Genomic DNA, 18,373 nt, shown 5'->3' on the forward strand with positions numbered 1-18,373 from the left:
AATTCCTGGCGGGAATCCTGTGGAACCAACTCGGCAAACTTCCCGACAGCCTCCCAGATATTGTAACTGTATCTGCCAAGGAGGGCCTGTTGGTTTGCTATGCGGAGCTGGAGACCTCCCGCAAGAATAGATCTTTCGCCCCAACAAATCCATGCGCCAGGCCTCCCTAGATTTAGGCGCGTAGGCTTGTTGGCCATGACGCTCCCGTTCGTTGATGGACTGTACCACCAAGGAACAGGAAGCAGGGTGCACGTAGAGGTACTCATACCCCTTGGAACGCACCATGTACTTCCGTTCGACTCCCTTGGCTGTGGGTGGGATGGAAGCCGGAGACTGCCAGATGGTGTCTGCTCTAGCCTGGATTGAACGGATGAATGGGAGAGCCACTCTGGTAGGTGTCTCTGCAGACAAAATGCTAATCACCGGGTCCTCCACCTTTGGAACCTCCTCTACCGGCAGGTTGATATTCTGGGCGACACGACGCAGAAGGTCCTGGTGTGACCGGAGGTCAATCGGAGGTGGTCCCGATGATGACGTCCCCGCTACTGCCTCATCTGGGGAAGAGGAGGATGACAGCCCCGGGACGAGTGGGTCCTGCACTGAGGCCTGGTCGGGGGGGGCACCTCCGTCTCCGGAAGGTCATGCAGTTCCGGTGCGTGTGCACTGGTTTCCTCTGTGTCAGCGGGGAGAGGCAGGCTGACGGTGGCCTCGGGCACACAGTGCTCTGAGTGACCTGAGCGTGATGGGCCAGTCGATTCGCCTTGGGCTTGATGATACGCCCAAGGTGTCCAAAAGGACCACGGATGAGGTCCGTGGTTCTGGCCATGGGTATGCGCATCTCAGTCCCCATAGGAGGCACTGTCCGCATGGGAAGAGACGGATGGGTGATGCGAGGGCCACGGAGGAGCCAAAGACCCTTGGACCAGGTCTCTGCGTCCATTGGACTCCTGTCTGCGTGGTACCGGCGAACGGTACCGAGAGTCGTAGCAGTGCCGGGAGCGGGACCGGGACCGGGACCTGCGATCAGAGCGGTGCCTCGCATCGCCGTGCCAAGATCGGCTGCAAGAGGTACGGCGGTGCCGGGATCTGGACCGGTGCCGAGAGTACCGTGATGGAGACCGGGATCTCAAGCGGTGCCGCAAGTACGACCAGTACTGGGATGGAGAGCGGTACCAGGACTGTGAGTGGCGCCGAGAGCGAGAGCGATGGCGGGACCGCAAGCGTCCGCGGGACCTGGATCGGGACCGGCGGCGTTGCACGGTGTCCGGCAACGATGGCCTCATCATGGTGGGCTTGCCCAAAGACTGAACAACCCGCACTGGCGGTGCCGGGGGTTGGGGCAGCTCGGGCTCCATCAGAGCAATTAGCTCCCGAGCCGTGGAGAAAGTCTCCGGCGTCGAAGACACGACGAGCTCGACCACAGCATGCGCTGGGGTGCTGGTAGGCACCGGACTCGACAGTTCCCGAGAGACCGGAATCAACGGTGCGGAGGCAAGCGGTGCCGCAGCAGTTGATGGTGCCGGGCGGTCCGCTTTAGATGTACGCTCTGACTGCGGCATAGAAACAGGTGCCGCAGGAGCCTTGTGCCTCTTGCTCCTCGGGGAGAGGGATCGGTGTCTGCCGGAGGGTTGAGACAGTGAAGGCGGAAGCACTCGTCCCCGGTGCCGGAGTCAGTGCCAAGGATGGAGGAGTTAGAGCTGCCTCCATCAAGAGTTGCTTGAGGCGAAAGTCCCACTCTTTCTTCGTTCGGGGCTTGAACGCCTTGCAGATTCGGCACTTGTCCGCAAGGTGGGACTCTCCCAGGCACTTTAAACAGGAGTCGTGCGGATCTCCTGTGGGCATCAGCCGATGACAGGTCGTGCAAGGTTTGAAGCCTGGTGAACCGGGCATGGGCCCCCGTACCGGGGGAGGAGAAGGGGCTAGCCCCTGACCCTCTAACTATTTACACAACTACTATAAAACTACTAATACTACAAAAGTTAACTATAACTAAGGAGAAACTAACTATGTACACACTAACTATATAAACGAGTGAAGAGCTAGGGAGGTGGAGATCAGCTAAGCCGCGCTCCACTGTTCCAACGACCGACACGGGCGGTAAGAAGGAACAGAGGAGCAGATGGGCCAGCAGGGGTATATATCAAGCGCCATGGCGGTGCCACTCCAGGGGGCGCCTGCCGGCCCTCCGAGTGTTGCTAGGGTAAAAATCTCCGACGAACGTGCACGCGGCGCGAGCATACCTACTGGAATGGATATGAGCAAGCACTCGAAGAATAGGAAATTTTAATGCAGTCTAACCTATTTACAGAGTCTGAGAGGATACAGCCTGCCCCTCAGACTTACTACCAAAACTACAAAAAAAAGTCTAGATGATTTACAAAAAGCCTTTGTTGTGAAAAGATAAAAGGGCACATCCCTAAGAATGTCTAAATGTGTGGAGTTGAGTCTCCACAGAAGAGAGTCATGAGGCTTAAGAAAAAATACCAGTAAGAGAAGAAACTGATTTATATGAAAGTCCAAAACTACTTTTGGTAAAAATCTTGGATGTAGCCTGAACGTAACTCTGTCCTTATGAAACAGCATATGGAAGGTCAGCCATCAAAACTTGAATTTTGCTCATCTTGTGTGCTGAGGTGATAGCTACCAAAAACATCACTTTAAACACAGAGGCAATAAAAAGAAGATAAGTTCAAATGGAGGGTCCATCAGACATAAGAACCACACTCAAGTCCCAAGTAGCAAATGGTTCCTTAATATTGGTGGAAATATATGAATTAGGCCTTTTAAAAACATAGGGTGATGGGAAAATCAAATGACCATCAACATATAGATTATATGCTGATCTGTGGCCAGATGGACCCTAACAGAGTTAAGTAAAAGCCCTGAGTGCTTCAAAGCCAGTAAGTATTTCATAACATAATTAATTACAAATCCAAAATAATGTATTATAAAATTCTTTTCTTTATTTTGGTCTTGATCATGTTTAGGCATCGATGAGGAGACAGAGTACCAACCAGTAGCTGAAGCTTTGCAGAATACCACCACAGAAATCAGAGTAGGTTTAATGAAAAGAAGGCTGTGGGGGAGATATGATTGCTCTCTACGAATATATCAGAGGGATAAATACCAGGGAGGGAGAGACGTTATTTAAGTTAAGGTCCCATGTGGACACAAGAACAAATGGATATAAACTGACCGTGAACAAGTTTAGGCTTGAAATTAGATGAAAGTTTCTAACCATCAGAGAAGTGAAGTTCTGGAACAGCCTTCCAAGGGGAGCAGTAGGGGCAAAAAACTAACTTACTTCAAGACTGAGCTCAATAAGCTTATGGAGGGGATGGTATGATGAGATTGCTTACAATGCCATGTAGCTCAGGGATGGCCAACCTGAGCCTGAGAAGGACTCAAGTTGGCCACCCTACTCACTACCACAAGCAGTCAGAAGGAACTGATGGCAGTTGGTGCTTCTCTGCCTTTTATACCCTTCCTGTGAGAGGTGCAACAGTACACCGGTTGCACATGAAACCCAAAGCGTCACTTATGGCTAAAAGATTTCAGATTTATGTGCACACACCTACAGTGAGATGTGTGCACAAATTCTCAAAGAAGTATAGTTTGTTTATTTTTTTCAAATTCCTTTGCAGGTCAACTGTAGGTTGCTATTATGTCCAGCTACAATCACAACTCATCTTTGGCAGTAGTGAAATGAATATTTAATAGATCAGTTAGTGTAAAGTGTATATAACTCAAAATTCTGAACCTTCCTTAAATTGTTGTACATGTTCAATATTACCATCTGCAACTTCAGGGAAAGACATTTAAACTATTAGCTTTAAGAACTAAATGCAAGAAAACCAGGAAATTCTAAGTTGAAAGTATAGAAGTGCACTTTTAAAGTCACCTAAACAAATTTACTTCTATTCTCTCTTCTCTTCCCGTCCCCCCTCCCCCTTAGCTTGCATGCCAGAAATGTTTTGCTAAGGATATTGAACTGTAAGTCCAAGTTCTGTGTATTTGCAGAATTTAATTAAAGACTCAAGAGGCTGGAGCTCGTGGTTTCAACTGATGCATCCTTGCTAAATCTCACAGCATCAGAACAATTTGACATTTTAAATGCTGGTTATCTGGCATATTGATTGCAATCGTGTAATTTTTCCTGAAGACTTTACTCTTGTCCGTATAGATTGAAAAATCTGTATTATTTTGACACCTTTGTACGGACAAAATGATGGCTATTTTGACACCTACTTATAGTTACTCTCACTACAGTTTAAATATCAGAGGGTATATTTAGTTGATCCAGAAAATTAGGCATTATATACGAAACTGCATTGACAGGCACCCCAACAGATGTCCTGCTCAAGGGTTACAAAGGTACTTTAATTTTAAGTTTATGGTGGCACCGACTGCTATCGGTAATGCTGATTTATTTGGACACTGAAATAAACTATATCAGACTAGTCATTTTTTTCGGCAGCAAACAGAAGTGGAATAATCAAGTGGTCTCTGGACATATTAGCAAATTAGTATGACAGTTATGAGATGTGCAATGGAATCTTTGAATTTATGCTACTGATGAAGTAGGATATTTGGGCAAAAGGATTAGTGCAGCTTTAATACAAAGTCACAGAATCTGAAACCTCTGCAAGAGTCGGTATCATACATACTGTTATTTACTAATAGAGCATCACACTGCACCTAATTTACAAACTCAACATGAGTCTCTGCTTAAAAACTAAAAAAGGGACAAGACTGGACAAACTAGGTCACCCCAAAATGGGAATGCAATAGGATTTTTTTTAAAGTGTTAATAGCTGACTTACTGGCACCACAAAATTTTTGTGAGGTATGTAAAAGAGGGTAAAGAGGTGGCTCAGTGAATCAAGATGGGAGGATATTCCAGGGGTTGGGGTGGTCTGTAAGAAGGCAGAGGAGACAAACATGCACTAAGATTAGCATCAATGGGGGATGTAGAGAGAACAGGGTGACTCCGTACACAAGATCAGAGATGACAGTATCATTTTTCCATTCATATCTTACCTTGACATACAGCTCATATCGTGCCTTCACTATTGGGTTATTCAAGATGCTGGTAGCAGTCAGTACACTCTCCCTTTTTATTTGTTCTCTGTAGGCCTATGAAATGGATTTAATTGCAACTATTACAAACCTGATCTATTTAAACAGTTATGTGATACAAATTTAATTCATGATATATTGGTTAGGGGCTGCTATATTAGCTACTGCTTTAGAGCTGTTGTTACACATTTCTTGTCAAAGCAGGAAACACTAACTCTTGGCATCAAAGGTCCAACCTACACAATAAATGAAATCAGAGGAACTGGGTACAACACAGCTGTATTTGAATGTGGATGAGTGGACTGGCCCATGGCTTTAGCCTTGTTTAGGGACAGTTAAGCCGTCATCTACATTACAAACTGCAACCATGTAACTGGTTTCTCTGAATGTATTTAATGCGCATTTAAACTTACATTGGTCGCTAATCATTTTCTGTAATTTATTATTATAATTATTAAAAATACACACAAACTCAGTAACTGTACAATGGAAAAGGTATGTTAAAACTACTGCAGATTTATATTATTCTCCAAGCCCCACTCACCAGCTACCACCATTTTTCCAATCATGTTCCTCTTTCAACCATTCACCTTACTAGATTAGTTAAATTAAAAATGCAGCATTTTAAGTTGCAATGGAAATTTTGTTTCTGTGGATCACTACTACTTCTCAACTGCTCTAATTCTTTCTATCTCAGACTTTTCCTTCTGATTAAAAACGTGCTTAACAATGAGAAGGAACACCTTGGCTTTAAACAACAGCAAGGTGGCATGCATATGTCTATATGAAACCTGCAGAGGAATGATGGCAGCAGCAACACCCAAAATATATGAATGTAGTCCTTGCATTAGGTATACATTAAAGTCTGCTATAGATAGGAAAGACCAATGAGCTATTAATGCAATATCACTATAAATAATTACCTAAATCAATGATCTAAACTCCTATTTATAAATTTAAACAACTATTGTTCCAACAATTCCTTTCAGTTTTCTCATGCATTCAACCAAGAACAGTACACCTGAATATTCAGTGCAGTAAGTTTTCTTACTAGTTTCAATTTCTAATAGAGGAATTTAATAGAGAAGTATTTCTTTTGATCCTTATTGGCTGCCTTAAGCACCTTATTATTAATGTATACACTGTTACTGGAAAGTTGAACCTTCATAAACCATTACTTTCACTAAAAAAACTAGCATATCAGAGTGTATACTTATTAGTCAGAATATAAATCTAAATCTTACACTGAATCACAACTAAAAAACCCCGCAGCTACAGATCACAAACTCCGCCCTCTTGTCAAATAGACAACTTACGTTACTGCTCCTCATTAGATGCCCAGTATCAAAACATAAGATTCTAAAGTTAAAAAGGAAACCTGCGTTCTATTTTCTCTTCAGATTAGATTGAATACCTTCAGCAGTTCACAGAACAAGTAATTAAGAACTGAGCATTACACATTTCTAAAATACTAAATCTTACTTGTTTTCCCTTTGTGTGATCAGGAGATTTTAAGTGCTGTTGAACAGAACTGTGTAGTGCAGGAACATACACACTGCAAGCACTGCAGTGAACAGTCTCAACTTTCATCATGTGATCATCAGCAGTAACGCCTAGCAAAGAAAACAAGGCATTACCACAATTATGAGGCTTTATTGTCTATATCAATCATACACAAGCAAACATTTACAAAGTTCAGTTCATGCTATTTAAATTTGCCAAAGTAAGACACAGTTGCATAACTGAAAGTCATAAAGATGCTCCTGGTCAAATAAATCAAACTCACTTTAATATTTCAAAGATCTGATTTATTTAAAAAACAAAAATACCAAAGACTCAGGTCTAGCACTCTTAAATGGAGCTGGTGGATGACAGTCTTTATGTTTAGAAATCGGAACCAAAGGCAGTCCTGACAGATCCTTTTTCTTACGCATTTTAACCACCTGCCCAGGGTCTTAAGTGGTCCTGAGCCCTTCACAATTGTGTGCGAAGGCTCACCTGACCTAGAGAGTGTCAGGGAGAGGTCTCTTCTTTTAGGAGTAGACCTGGATGGGGATCTGTCCTTGTATCTATGAGAGTACCCCTCTTGTGCAAAGCCCTTGGTGACAATTCCTGGGCTTAGCAGCTCTAGACTCCACTCTCAAGCTCATCCTCAGAGGATTGCTGCTCATCAGTTAAAGTCAATATACAGGGGAGTCTCCCTTGCCTGAATCCAAGTTAGATCTCATGGCCTTCTCCATGAGGTGTTTCCCCAAGCAGAACATCATGAGCATCACATATTCATGGGGGAAACAAATTTTAAACACTGCACTTTGCTGAGATATGCATTTTCCCCAGACAGCAGTGGCAGCACTGGTGCTAACTGCTCATGGAGAAGGAGCGAGGGCAAGATATCCAATTCTTGAACCCTGGGACACCAAGATGGGAAAAGCTAAGACAAACTAACTATATTATCACAAAACTTTAACTATGCTAAATATTAAAACTATTTACAATATATATTTACAAGCTGCTATGAAACAAGCTGGGGAAAACTGTGGACCCAGAGGATTCTGAGGGCAGGTCTTCACTAGCCGCCGGATCGGCGGGTAGGGATCGATCTATCAGGGATCAGTTTATCACGTCTCATCTAGATGCAGATAAATCGATGCCCGAACACACTCCCTGTCAACTCTGGAACTCCAGCTCACGAGAGGCAGAAGCTGAGTCGACCAGGGAGCGGCAGCGGTCGACTCATCACCGTCCTCACGGCCAGGTAAATCGACCTAAGATATGCCGACTTCAGCTACACTATTCACGTAGCTGAAGTTGCGTATCTTAGGATGAACCCCCAGTGTAGACTAAGGCTGAGTCAGGTGATGTAGCAGTAAGACTGAACAGGAGAGACGTCAGCCTGCACTGACTCTTATGCTTTTGGTCTGCAGCACAAGGATAGCAACTTTGCATGCGAAGGCCACCAGACAATGCTTACTAAGAATTTCTGGACTCGGGTACACGGCATGCATAGGTACCCATGTGTGGAATACACATAGGGACCAGCACTCAAAGAAGAACCTAATTTTATTTAGGGTACTTAGATATTTTTAAAGTTAAAAAAATAAAAAAAAAGAATTTTCCATAGGATTGATCCTATTATAGTAGCTGTATGAATTGCCACTCTGCACTCCATAAGGATATACGACTTGCCCCTCCCCTCGCCCAAACAGGAAAAGTTGCAGGACTCAAATTCTACTTAAAAACTTACAATATTTGCATTCAAGGTTTTCTGTTAACAAGCTGACATGAAAAGCTTTTCCTATATATATATATGTGTGTGTATGTATATATATATATATATATACACACACACACACACACACAAAGAATTTAAGGGGGTGACACTTTAGAACTGCTGTAAATAGTTTAATTTAAACTATTGTAAATGTTTTATAGTACACTGTAATTTATACCGCATTTAGCAGATAGGACATCCACTGGACCAAAGGTCTAAGGGCTTGCCTACACATGAAGCATGTGGATTTTTGATCCAGTGGATGTCTTATCTGATAAGTGCTGTGCTAATTAAGACAAGACAAAGATCAAGGCTAAGATCCTGGCCACTATATGCTCTACAAAAGGGCCAGAGTAGCATGAACGAGGATTCTTCTTAGTGTGCACACTGTGGAAAACAGCCACAATGCTGCCTCCGGAAGACCTCTTGTAAGATCTAGCATAGAAGCTCCACCTGGACTGAGAGGGGTGTTGGGGCAGGGCTGCTTATACAGTACCGCAGCTCATAAGGCAAGGAGGTCACTGTAATTCAGAACAGTCTCTAGGGCTAAGTTACACCAAGGGCTTCTCTAGCCCCTAGGACAGGCCCAGAATGGCTACAACAGTGGCTTAGAAGTCATTTTAGCCCTAACACCTCCCCAAGTTGCGAGTTTAGTGCTGCACTTCTTAAAGGCCCAGAACAGAATCTCATCCCAAAAGAGGAAGGGGGTGGAATAAATGATTATGTAATGTGACTCAAAATCTTAGTAATAGTACCTAGTTTTGGAAGGTTTTGAGATCTTTAACATTACAGATGCACGGGAGACCAGAATTGTAGAACTAAAAGGAGGAGACTTTGGAGTAAACAGCTTTTAAAGGGAGTTCAGCAGATTTAATAAAGTGCACTGGAACTGATTTTAATCCAAACATCAGATCAGCATGTTCAAATGAGAATAAAATTAAATTAAAAGAAAAGAAAAAAGACCTGGGTATTCCCAAAACATGTGCTTTCATATGGAGTCTGTTACTTGCCTTCCATTACATCTTTTTCAATAACTTGGACATTTTCAGTTTGGTTGTTGGTCTGCTGTTTGCGCATAGCTGTCTTTTTGAATTTATTCACCATACACTCCTAGAATGCAGGAAACACAACATCAATTTTAAATGACTGACATATTTTATAACCTACACAACACCCCAAATCAGAAACGTACTAAATTTTGAAAGTTACCCAGCTCTTTCTACTCTTGATTATTAGATGTGTATATACCAACTATTATTTGTTCCAAGGGAATGTTCTGGCATAGTGACTAACAAAGACATTCAAAACTATTAGCTTCAATAATGGCTTATTTTGTTACCTAGCTGTGAAGCAATGCTACTTGTCAAAAATTCTGAACTTGCCTTTCTGTTCAGTAGTGTTTACTGTGGACAACCCTTTTCCTAAGTGAAATGATCTAATGAAAAATTAAATACATGTTTTGAAGATAATAAATGGTACAATTTAATTTAAACTCCAATATGCAAGTGACCTACAAATCAAGATAATTTAGATGTATTCAAGTTGGTAAGGTCTGACAAAATTCATCCAAGGGTATTTAGTCTCAGAACTATTAACAATTACCTTCAAGAAATCATAGAGGACAGAGCCCTTTCCCATTATCTCCCCTGCTCCCTCCCCATCCCACCACCACTGCTTCTCCTGCTCCCTTCCCCTCCACCCATCAGAACCTTTCCCTGTCCCCCCGCCATCACCTCTCCCCACTGTCTCCTTTCTTTCATCGTGGGAAATGGCTTTGGCAATGCAGAGGCAGCTGGACACTACACTACTAAAACTTGAAGTGTCGACATGGGAGGCATGTAGAGAGCCATTTAGGGTATATAACCTAGGGGTTCAGGGCACTTACTCTATTCTACCTAAGCCAGGCCTTACTGTATACACTGTATTTTTCCTGGTGCTAGCTTTTCATGCTGTGACTGAACTCTACATACCACTGTCAGTGCACATATAAAGAGGACCACAATTAATTGTTCTCCATGTCCACTGAAGGTAGGACAAGAAGTAATGTGCTTACTCTAAAGCAAGCAGAGAGATTTAGGTCAGATTTTAAGAAAAATGTTCTAACTGTAAGGGTAGTTAAATTCTGGAATATCCTTAGGTTGTAGAAGAGTCACTGGAGGCTTTCAAGAAAAGGCTGGACTAACACCTGTCAGGGATGATCTGGGTTTACTTGGTCATGTCTCAGCACAGGAGGCTGTACTAGGTGATCTCTTGGGGTCCATTCCAGCCCTACATTTCTATGATTCTATGAACATAATGACTTACGTGCAGAAACTCCATCACTACTTTGTCAAATTTGGTTTGCTTCTGAATATGATCCAAAGTTTCCTGGTGAGCAGCACTTTCCAAATGAGCTTCAATGTCTTTCTCTTCAAAGGTTCGAAATTTACAAAATGAGCAAGTGAATGCCATTCTAGCAGGAAAAACGTATGTTAAAGATGTTACTGTTCAGTAAGTTTGTGTGGGTGTTTTTAAGTCAGTGTTTTTCAAGAATTACCTACATGGCTTATGTGGGGACATAAATCCAGTTAAATCCAGTCACCTGTGACAAGTAGGAAAGTTTTCCCTAGTTAAGTGTAGAAAATTAAGCCAAATTTTTCTATAATTTTTATTAATGACATTTACATAAGAGAAAGCTAAATTTGCAGTGCTATGGTTCTGAAGGTAAGGGCCAAAAGTGAGCTGCATGCAAACCCAGCCAGTGATGTCTATTTGAATTTTCAAACAGGCATGTACTGAACTGTTACTCAACATTTTGTTAACTGTAGAATGAAATAGGTTGGTTAATTTTATTGCTGATATTCAAAAATTCTGTTAGTGTTTAGCAATAGCAAAACTATCAGGTGTGTCAATCTCATATTGGTGGGGAAAGGTACAAACAGCAGGGACAGAAAAGAGGACCAAAAAAAATGGAGACAGTTTGAGGAACAGATATAGCCCAAGAGCTTTTCTTTCCTTCCAGCCATATAATACATAATCCTATATAATCACAAGACTACCCAAAAAAACCCAAAAACCTAACCTACTTCAGAATAAGATCACATCAGGGAGATCTCAATTTATTTTTACTACAAAGCTGAAATCTTACATCAAAATTCCCCTTGCACTCTGGAGAGTTTGAGATCCCGGTATAATCTTAATGAATCCATTTTCCTGGGGCACAGTTTAGTGGAATATATTTGAAACTGAATACTCCCCTTATTTACTAAAGTATTTGATTTTTGTGTGAAAAACAGGCCTCCTAGATAATTTGGCACTTTTGTAATGCTTAAAATGGAGACAAATGAAAGACAGAATAAGATCAATTCCTATCCCAAGGAGCTTAAGAAGGATAGCAGGAATACCCTTTCAGCATGTAGATTCATCTAATTGTGCTAGAAACATATTGCGTAGTACTGGAAGATGGTACTACTGTAAAAGATGATTATTTGAACATCTCATGAGCATAGTGGTGTGCAATAATATACTTTCAGAAAAATTAATGCTACTATATCTCCAAAATGTTTCAAGTACTCTAATTGAGCAATCTCCTCTCCTCCAAGAGAGATTGTTCTTTTAAAAACACTGTTGTATACCTAGCACCCTTTGATGTATTCCTCTATAGAAAGCACCCAGCAAAAGGTGCTACAAGGGCAGGGATGGGCAACCTTTGGCACGCAGCCCATCAGGGTAAACCTCTGGCGGGCCGGGACGGTTTACCTGCAGCATCCACAGGTTTGGCCAATTGCAGCTCCCACTGGCCATGGTTCACGGCTCCAGGTCAATGGGGACTGCGGGAAGCAGTGGCCAGCATATTCCTCGGCCTGCGCCGCCTCCGACAGCCCCCTTTGGCCTCAGATGGCGAACCGCAGCCAGTGGGAGCCGTGATCAGCCAAACCTGCGGACGCTGAAGGTAAACAAACCATCCCGGCCGCGTGCCAAAGGCTGCCGATCCCTGTACTGGGAATGATGATATATGTTAAATAGAAAACACCAACAGCACAAACCTGTATCCATCACCATATTTTTCACTGTTTTTCTCTCTTCTACGCCTCTGTTTCTCTCTTCTTGCCTCAATTCGGCGTTTTTCCTCCTCTTCACTTTTGACCTCTGGTTTGGTACCTTAACATACAGTGAATTGAGTTAAACACTTTTTATCTCCAAAATCCAGAGAGTAGAAAGTGGAATGCTTGACTTCCCCTACCTCTTTAACAACCATCTTTTCTAGTCCCAAAATATGAAATAAATTCAAGTCATAGTGATTCAATGGTATAAGTTTTGGGTATTTTTAAAATAAAAAAAAAAATCAGTAAACATTAATATGCAAGTTTAGCGGTTAAGGGCCTGAATTAAACTCTCAAAGTGAGGAAATTCAGAGTTAAAGCCAACCCAACCCCATTTTGCCTAGATACTAAAGGTATTTGCAAGCAAGTGACCATGAGCGACACTGGAAAATTGCAATTATTCAAATACCCCACAATTTTAGTGTTTTATGGCAAAATTTGCTGTTGCATAAAACAATTTATCATCAAAAAGAAATCAGTCTCTAGCCACCTCTTTTGTTGTGAAGATAGCTTATACAATGAAAACAAATACAAAGATGATCTACAAGGAAAAAACACAATTGTTAATGTCTCTTTTTGATTATTTATGATGTATAGGCACTGAATATCAATTTTTAAATCTTCCACCCCACACTTTTGGCTTATAGCTTAAAGATAAATAATATATCTTCCTGGTTTTTGCTAGAGGACGAGAGTAGTGGAGGATGAATTTTCTTAGCAGGGATAGTAGAATCTTAAGCAAAGAAATTCTGTAAAGTGTTTCTCAGGCATTTGAGTAAGAATATGTTGCCAAGTAACTAAGTTTTTAAATATCTGACTAAAAGTCCCTCCCTTTCTTAACTGCTCAGTTTTCAGTCTTTTACCAATCACAATAGTTCTATATTTCTACTCTAGGATTCTATGAACAACATATGTTAAAAAAAAAAAAAAAAAAAAGTCAGGCACCGTTCACAAGAAGTAAGAAGGTATAATTTGTTTTTCTTTTTGCAGGTCAACTTTAAAGAAAGGTCATTTCCCCTAAAACGTGTGTCCAGCCAAACAATAGCAGAAAATGTGTACACACCCCCATGACAAACTCATCTCAGTGAAGAGAATTTCAAAAAGCTAGCTGGGACCAGAAGTAGTATTAAGTGTTCAAAACATTCATAATTACTTTAGAAGAGCTGTGCTTCCCTATTGGCCTCCAAAGACATTTTGTATTTTATTTTGTGGAATAGGCTCTTCACCTTCCATGTAGGACCTGAACACTACTCCGCTCCAACAGGAAAGAGAATATCCCCCACCTGTATCATTCTTTTTACATTTCCCAATAAAGCGCTCCAGGGTTAAAAATTTCAATGCGACACCTTACCTTCAACCCAGAAGATGGGCAAAGAATTTCTTGTTTAACTGCTGCATAAATCATCTGGTATGGAGTTTTATGGAGTGAAATGGCCTGAGCATCTTACCCTCAAGATCAGTAGATACCTTTAAAATGCCCAGGCTCTCCAGGCCAGGGGAATGGAAGCCTGAGTCCAGATATAAACTTGAGTCTCCCACTTTCCTGCATGACATTGCATTAATTTAAAGAGCTGCATAAATTTTCACATGCATTTGCTAAAGTGGCATTATTGATGGATCCAGAGATTTGCAATGTTTCATACAGGACCTCATTGGAAAAGCACACCTGCAAAATAGTAACTAGCAGTTCATTCTGTACAATTTACTATTTAAAGTAAATGATTTGCAGTATTATGCAATTATTGAGTGAAAGTCTCAGAAACGGTTCTGCAGATTTCAGTTGGTCTTGTAAGCAGGGTAACCACACAAACAAAAAGGTGTGTTATAGTTTAATGGAAAGTCCATTACACAGTATGAAAAGTATGCCCACAGCATTCCAAGAAAACAAACTTTGTACAATTTGCAGCTACTTTTCAGCATTCCTTGTTATCAGACAAACCATATATACAATAGCAAGGCATATCAGAAAAGGGGATTTACGACAGAGTTTCAGCCTCAAAATTACTCAGACTCATAGACTTTAAGGTCAGAAGGGACCATTATGATCATCTAGTCTGACCTCCTGCACAATGCAGGCCACAGAATCTCACCCATCCACTTCTCTAACAAACCCCTAACCTTTGTCTGAGTTACTGAAGTCCTCGAGCTGTGGTTTGAAGACCTCAAGCTGCAGAGAATCCTAAAGCAAGTGACCCATGCTCCATTCTGCAGAGGGAGGCAAAAAACCTCCAGGGCCTCTGCCAATCTGCCCTGGAGGAAAATTCCTTCCCGACCCCAAATATGGCGATCAGTTAAACCCCGAGCATGTGGGCAAGACTCACCAGCCGGCACCCAGGAAAGAATTATCTGTAGTAACTCAGATCCCAACCCATCTAACATCCCACCACAGACCACTGGGCATACATACCTGCTGATAATCAAAGAACAATTGCTAAATTAATTGCCAAAATTAGGCTATCCCATCATACCATCCCCTCCATAAACTTATCAAGCTTAGTCTTAAAGCCAGATATGTCTTTTGCCCCCACTATTCCCCTGTTCCAGAACTTCTCTGCTCTAATGGTCAGAAACCTTCGTCTAATTTCAAGCCTAAACTTCCTAGTGCCCAGTTTATATCCATTTGTTCTTGTGTCCACATTGGTACTAAGCTTAAATAATTTCTCTCCCTCCCTGATATTAATCCCTCTGATATATTTATAAAGAGCAATCATATCCCGCCTCAACCTTCTTTTGGTTAGGCTAAACAAGCCAAGCTCTTGGAGTCTCCTTTCGTAAGGAAGGCTTTCCATTCCTCAGATCATCCTAGTAGCCCTTCTCTGTACCTGTTCCAGTTTGAATTCATCCTTCTTAAACATGGGAGACCAGAACTGCACACAGTATTCCAGATGAGGTCTCACCAGTGCCTTGTACAACGGTACTAACACCTCCTTATCTTTGCTGGAAATACCTCGCCTGATGCATCCTAAAACTGCATTAGCTTTTTTAACAGCCATATCACATTGGCAGCTCATAGTCATCCTGTGGTCAACGAATACTCTGAGGTCCTTCTCCTCCTCTATTACTTCCAACTGATGCGTCCTCAATTTATAACTAAAATTCTTGCTATTAATCCCTAAATGCATGACCTTGCACTTTCCACTATTAAATTTCATCCTATTACTATTACTCCAGTTTACAAGGTCATCCAGATCTTCCTGTATGATATCCCGGTCCTTCTCTGTGTTAGCAATACCTTCCAGCTTTGTGTCATCCGCGAACTTTATTAGCACATTCCCGCTTTTTGTGCCAAGGTCAGTAATAAAAAGGTTAAATAAGATTGGTCCCAAAACAGATCCCTGAGGAACTCCACTAGTAACCTCCTTTCAGCCTGACAGTTCACCTTTCAGTACAACCCATTGTAGTCTCTCCTTTAACCAACTCATTCACCTTTCAATTTTCATACTGATCCCCATCTTTTCCAATTTAACTAATAATTCCCCATGAGGAACTGTGTCAAATGCCTTACTGAAATCGAGGTAAATTAGATCCACTGTGTTTCCTTTGTCTAAAAAATCTGTTACCTTCTGAAAGAAGGAGATCAAGTTAGTTTGGCACGATCTACCTTCTGTAAAACGATGCTGTATTTTGTCCCAATTACCATTGACCTCAATGTCCTTAACTACTTTCTCCTTCAAAATTTTTTCCAAGACCTTACATACTACAGATGTCAAATTAACAGGCCTATAGTTACTCGGATCACATTTTTTCCCTTTCTTAAAAATAGGAACCATGTTAACAATTCTCCAGTCATATGGTACAACCCCTGAGTTTACTGATTCATTAAAAATTCTTGCTAATGGGTTTGCAATTTCATGTGCCAGTTCCTTTAATATTCTTGAATGAAGATTTTCTTGGTCCTCCAATTTTCTCCCATTAAGCTGTTCAAGTTTGGCTTCTACCTCAGATATCGTAATATGGTAATATCTACCTCCATATCCTCATTCCCATTTGTCATCTGCCATTATCCCTAAGCTCCTCGTTAGCCTTATTAAAGACTGAGGCAAAGTATTTATTCGGATATTGGGCCATGCCTAGATTATCCTTAACCTCCATTCCATTCTCAGTGTTTAGCGGTCCCACTTCTTCTTTCTTTGTTTTCTTCTTATTTATATGGCTATAGAACCTTTTACTATTAGTTTCAATTCCCTTTGCAAGGTCCAACTCTACATGGCTTTTAGTCTTTCTCACTTCATCCCTGCATGTTCTGATCTCAATAAGGTAGCTTTCCTTGCTAATCCCGCCCATCTTCCACTCCTTGTAAGCTTTCTGCTTTTTCTTAATCACCTCTCTGAGATGCTTGCTCATCCAGCTCGGTCTACAACTCCTGCCTATGATTTTTTTCCCCCTTTCTTGGGATGCAGGCTTCTGATAGTTTCTGCAACTTTGACATGAAGTAATTCCAGGCCTTCTCCGCCTTTAGAGCCACAAGTTCTTCAGTCCAATCCACTTCCCTAACTAATTTCCTTAATTCTTTAAAGTTAGCCCTTTTGAAATCAAGAACCCTAGCCCCAGATCTATTTTTGTTTATCCTTCCATCTAGTTTGAACTGAATTAGCTCATGATCACTCGAACCAAGGTTGTCCCTTACAATCATTTCTTCTATGAGGTCCTCACTACTCACCAAAACCAAATCTAAAATGGCGTCCCCTCTTGTTGGTTCTTCAACTACTTGGTGAAGAAATCCATCACCTATCACATCCAGAAAAATCTGAGCCCTATTATTGTTACTAGCACTTGTCCTCCAGTCTATATCTGGGAAGTTAAAGTCTCCCATGATCACACAATTCCCAAAAGTGTTTACGTCATTAAAAACATTGAAGAGGTCTCTATCCATATCCAAATCAGATCCCAGCGGTCTGTAGCACACCCCAAGCATTATCTCAGGGGAGGCTCTAGTAGCTTTCTTTCCCAATGTGATTTCTGACCAGACACACACTGTCTTCTCCATTCCATCCCTTCTTATTTCTTTACAGTCTACCTCATCATTGATATACAATGCTACTCCACCACCTTTGCCTTTATTTCTGTCTTTCATAAACAGCACATAGCCTTCAATACCTGTACTCCAGTCATGACTACTATTTCACCATATTTCTGTTATCCCTATAATATCCAGTTTCACTTCCTGCACCAGAAGCGCTAGTTCCTCCATTTTGTTACCTAGGCTTCTCGCATTAGTGTACAGACATCGTAATTTTTGCTGTTTGGCTTCACTGATATTCTTTACCCGGTTAGGCACAGACATTCTACCACCAGTATCACCTATTAGACTGGTATCTACATTAGCCTTCCTCCTTATATCCATTCTTCTGCCCATGGCTGTATCCTCTCTTACTTTGTTTTCTTACCTCTCAATGTTAAATTCTGGCGTGGAGATTACCTGGACATCTCCCAACATCTCCCCCAAATTCCTAGTTTAAAGCTCTCTTAATCAGTTGGGCGAGCCTCCATCCTAAGTCTATTTCCCTCCTTACTCAGGTGAAGTCCATCCCGAGAGAACAGCCCTCTGTCCATGAATGCTTCCCAGTGGCCGTACATCCCAAAGCCCTCCTTACAGCACCACTGCCTGAGCCATCTGTTGATAGCCATAATCTTGTCACACCTTTGTTGCCCTTCTCTAGGAACAGGCAGAATCCCACTGAAGATCACCTGAGCCTCGATTTCCTTAAGCGTCTTCCCCAGTCTGGCATAGTCTCCCTTGATACGTTCCAGCGAGAATCTAGCCGTATCATTCGTTCCCACATGAAGGGCAATCAACAGATTCTCTCCCGCTCCCATTAGGATCCTTTTCAGCCTCAGGTCCACATCTCATATCTTAGCACCCAGCAGACAGCACACTCTTCTGTTCTCCGGATCAGCTCTAGTTACAGGCCTGTCTACTCTTCTCAATAAGGAGTCCCCA

General features: G+C 42.0%; 1 protein-coding gene across 1 annotated transcript in view; it reads right to left on the reverse strand.

Annotated features, from left to right (window-relative positions):
- ZNF326 (zinc finger protein 326) overlaps positions 1 to 18,373 on the reverse strand; it is a 43,614-nt gene that overhangs the window by 7,010 nt on the left and 18,231 nt on the right. Inside the window, exons 5-9 of the mRNA XM_050962233.1 lie at positions 12,376 to 12,490; positions 10,655 to 10,802; positions 9,361 to 9,460; positions 6,562 to 6,692; positions 5,041 to 5,136 (exon numbers count right to left, since the gene is read on the reverse strand). Coding sequence (XP_050818190.1) covers positions 5,041 to 5,136; positions 6,562 to 6,692; positions 9,361 to 9,460; positions 10,655 to 10,802; positions 12,376 to 12,490 — 590 coding nt within the window. The remainder of the gene's footprint in view (positions 1 to 5,040; positions 5,137 to 6,561; positions 6,693 to 9,360; positions 9,461 to 10,654; positions 10,803 to 12,375; positions 12,491 to 18,373) is intronic.

Source organism: Gopherus flavomarginatus, chromosome 7 (assembly GCF_025201925.1).
Source record: "Gopherus flavomarginatus isolate rGopFla2 chromosome 7, rGopFla2.mat.asm, whole genome shotgun sequence".
Lineage (NCBI taxonomy): Eukaryota > Metazoa > Chordata > Testudines > Testudinidae > Gopherus > Gopherus flavomarginatus.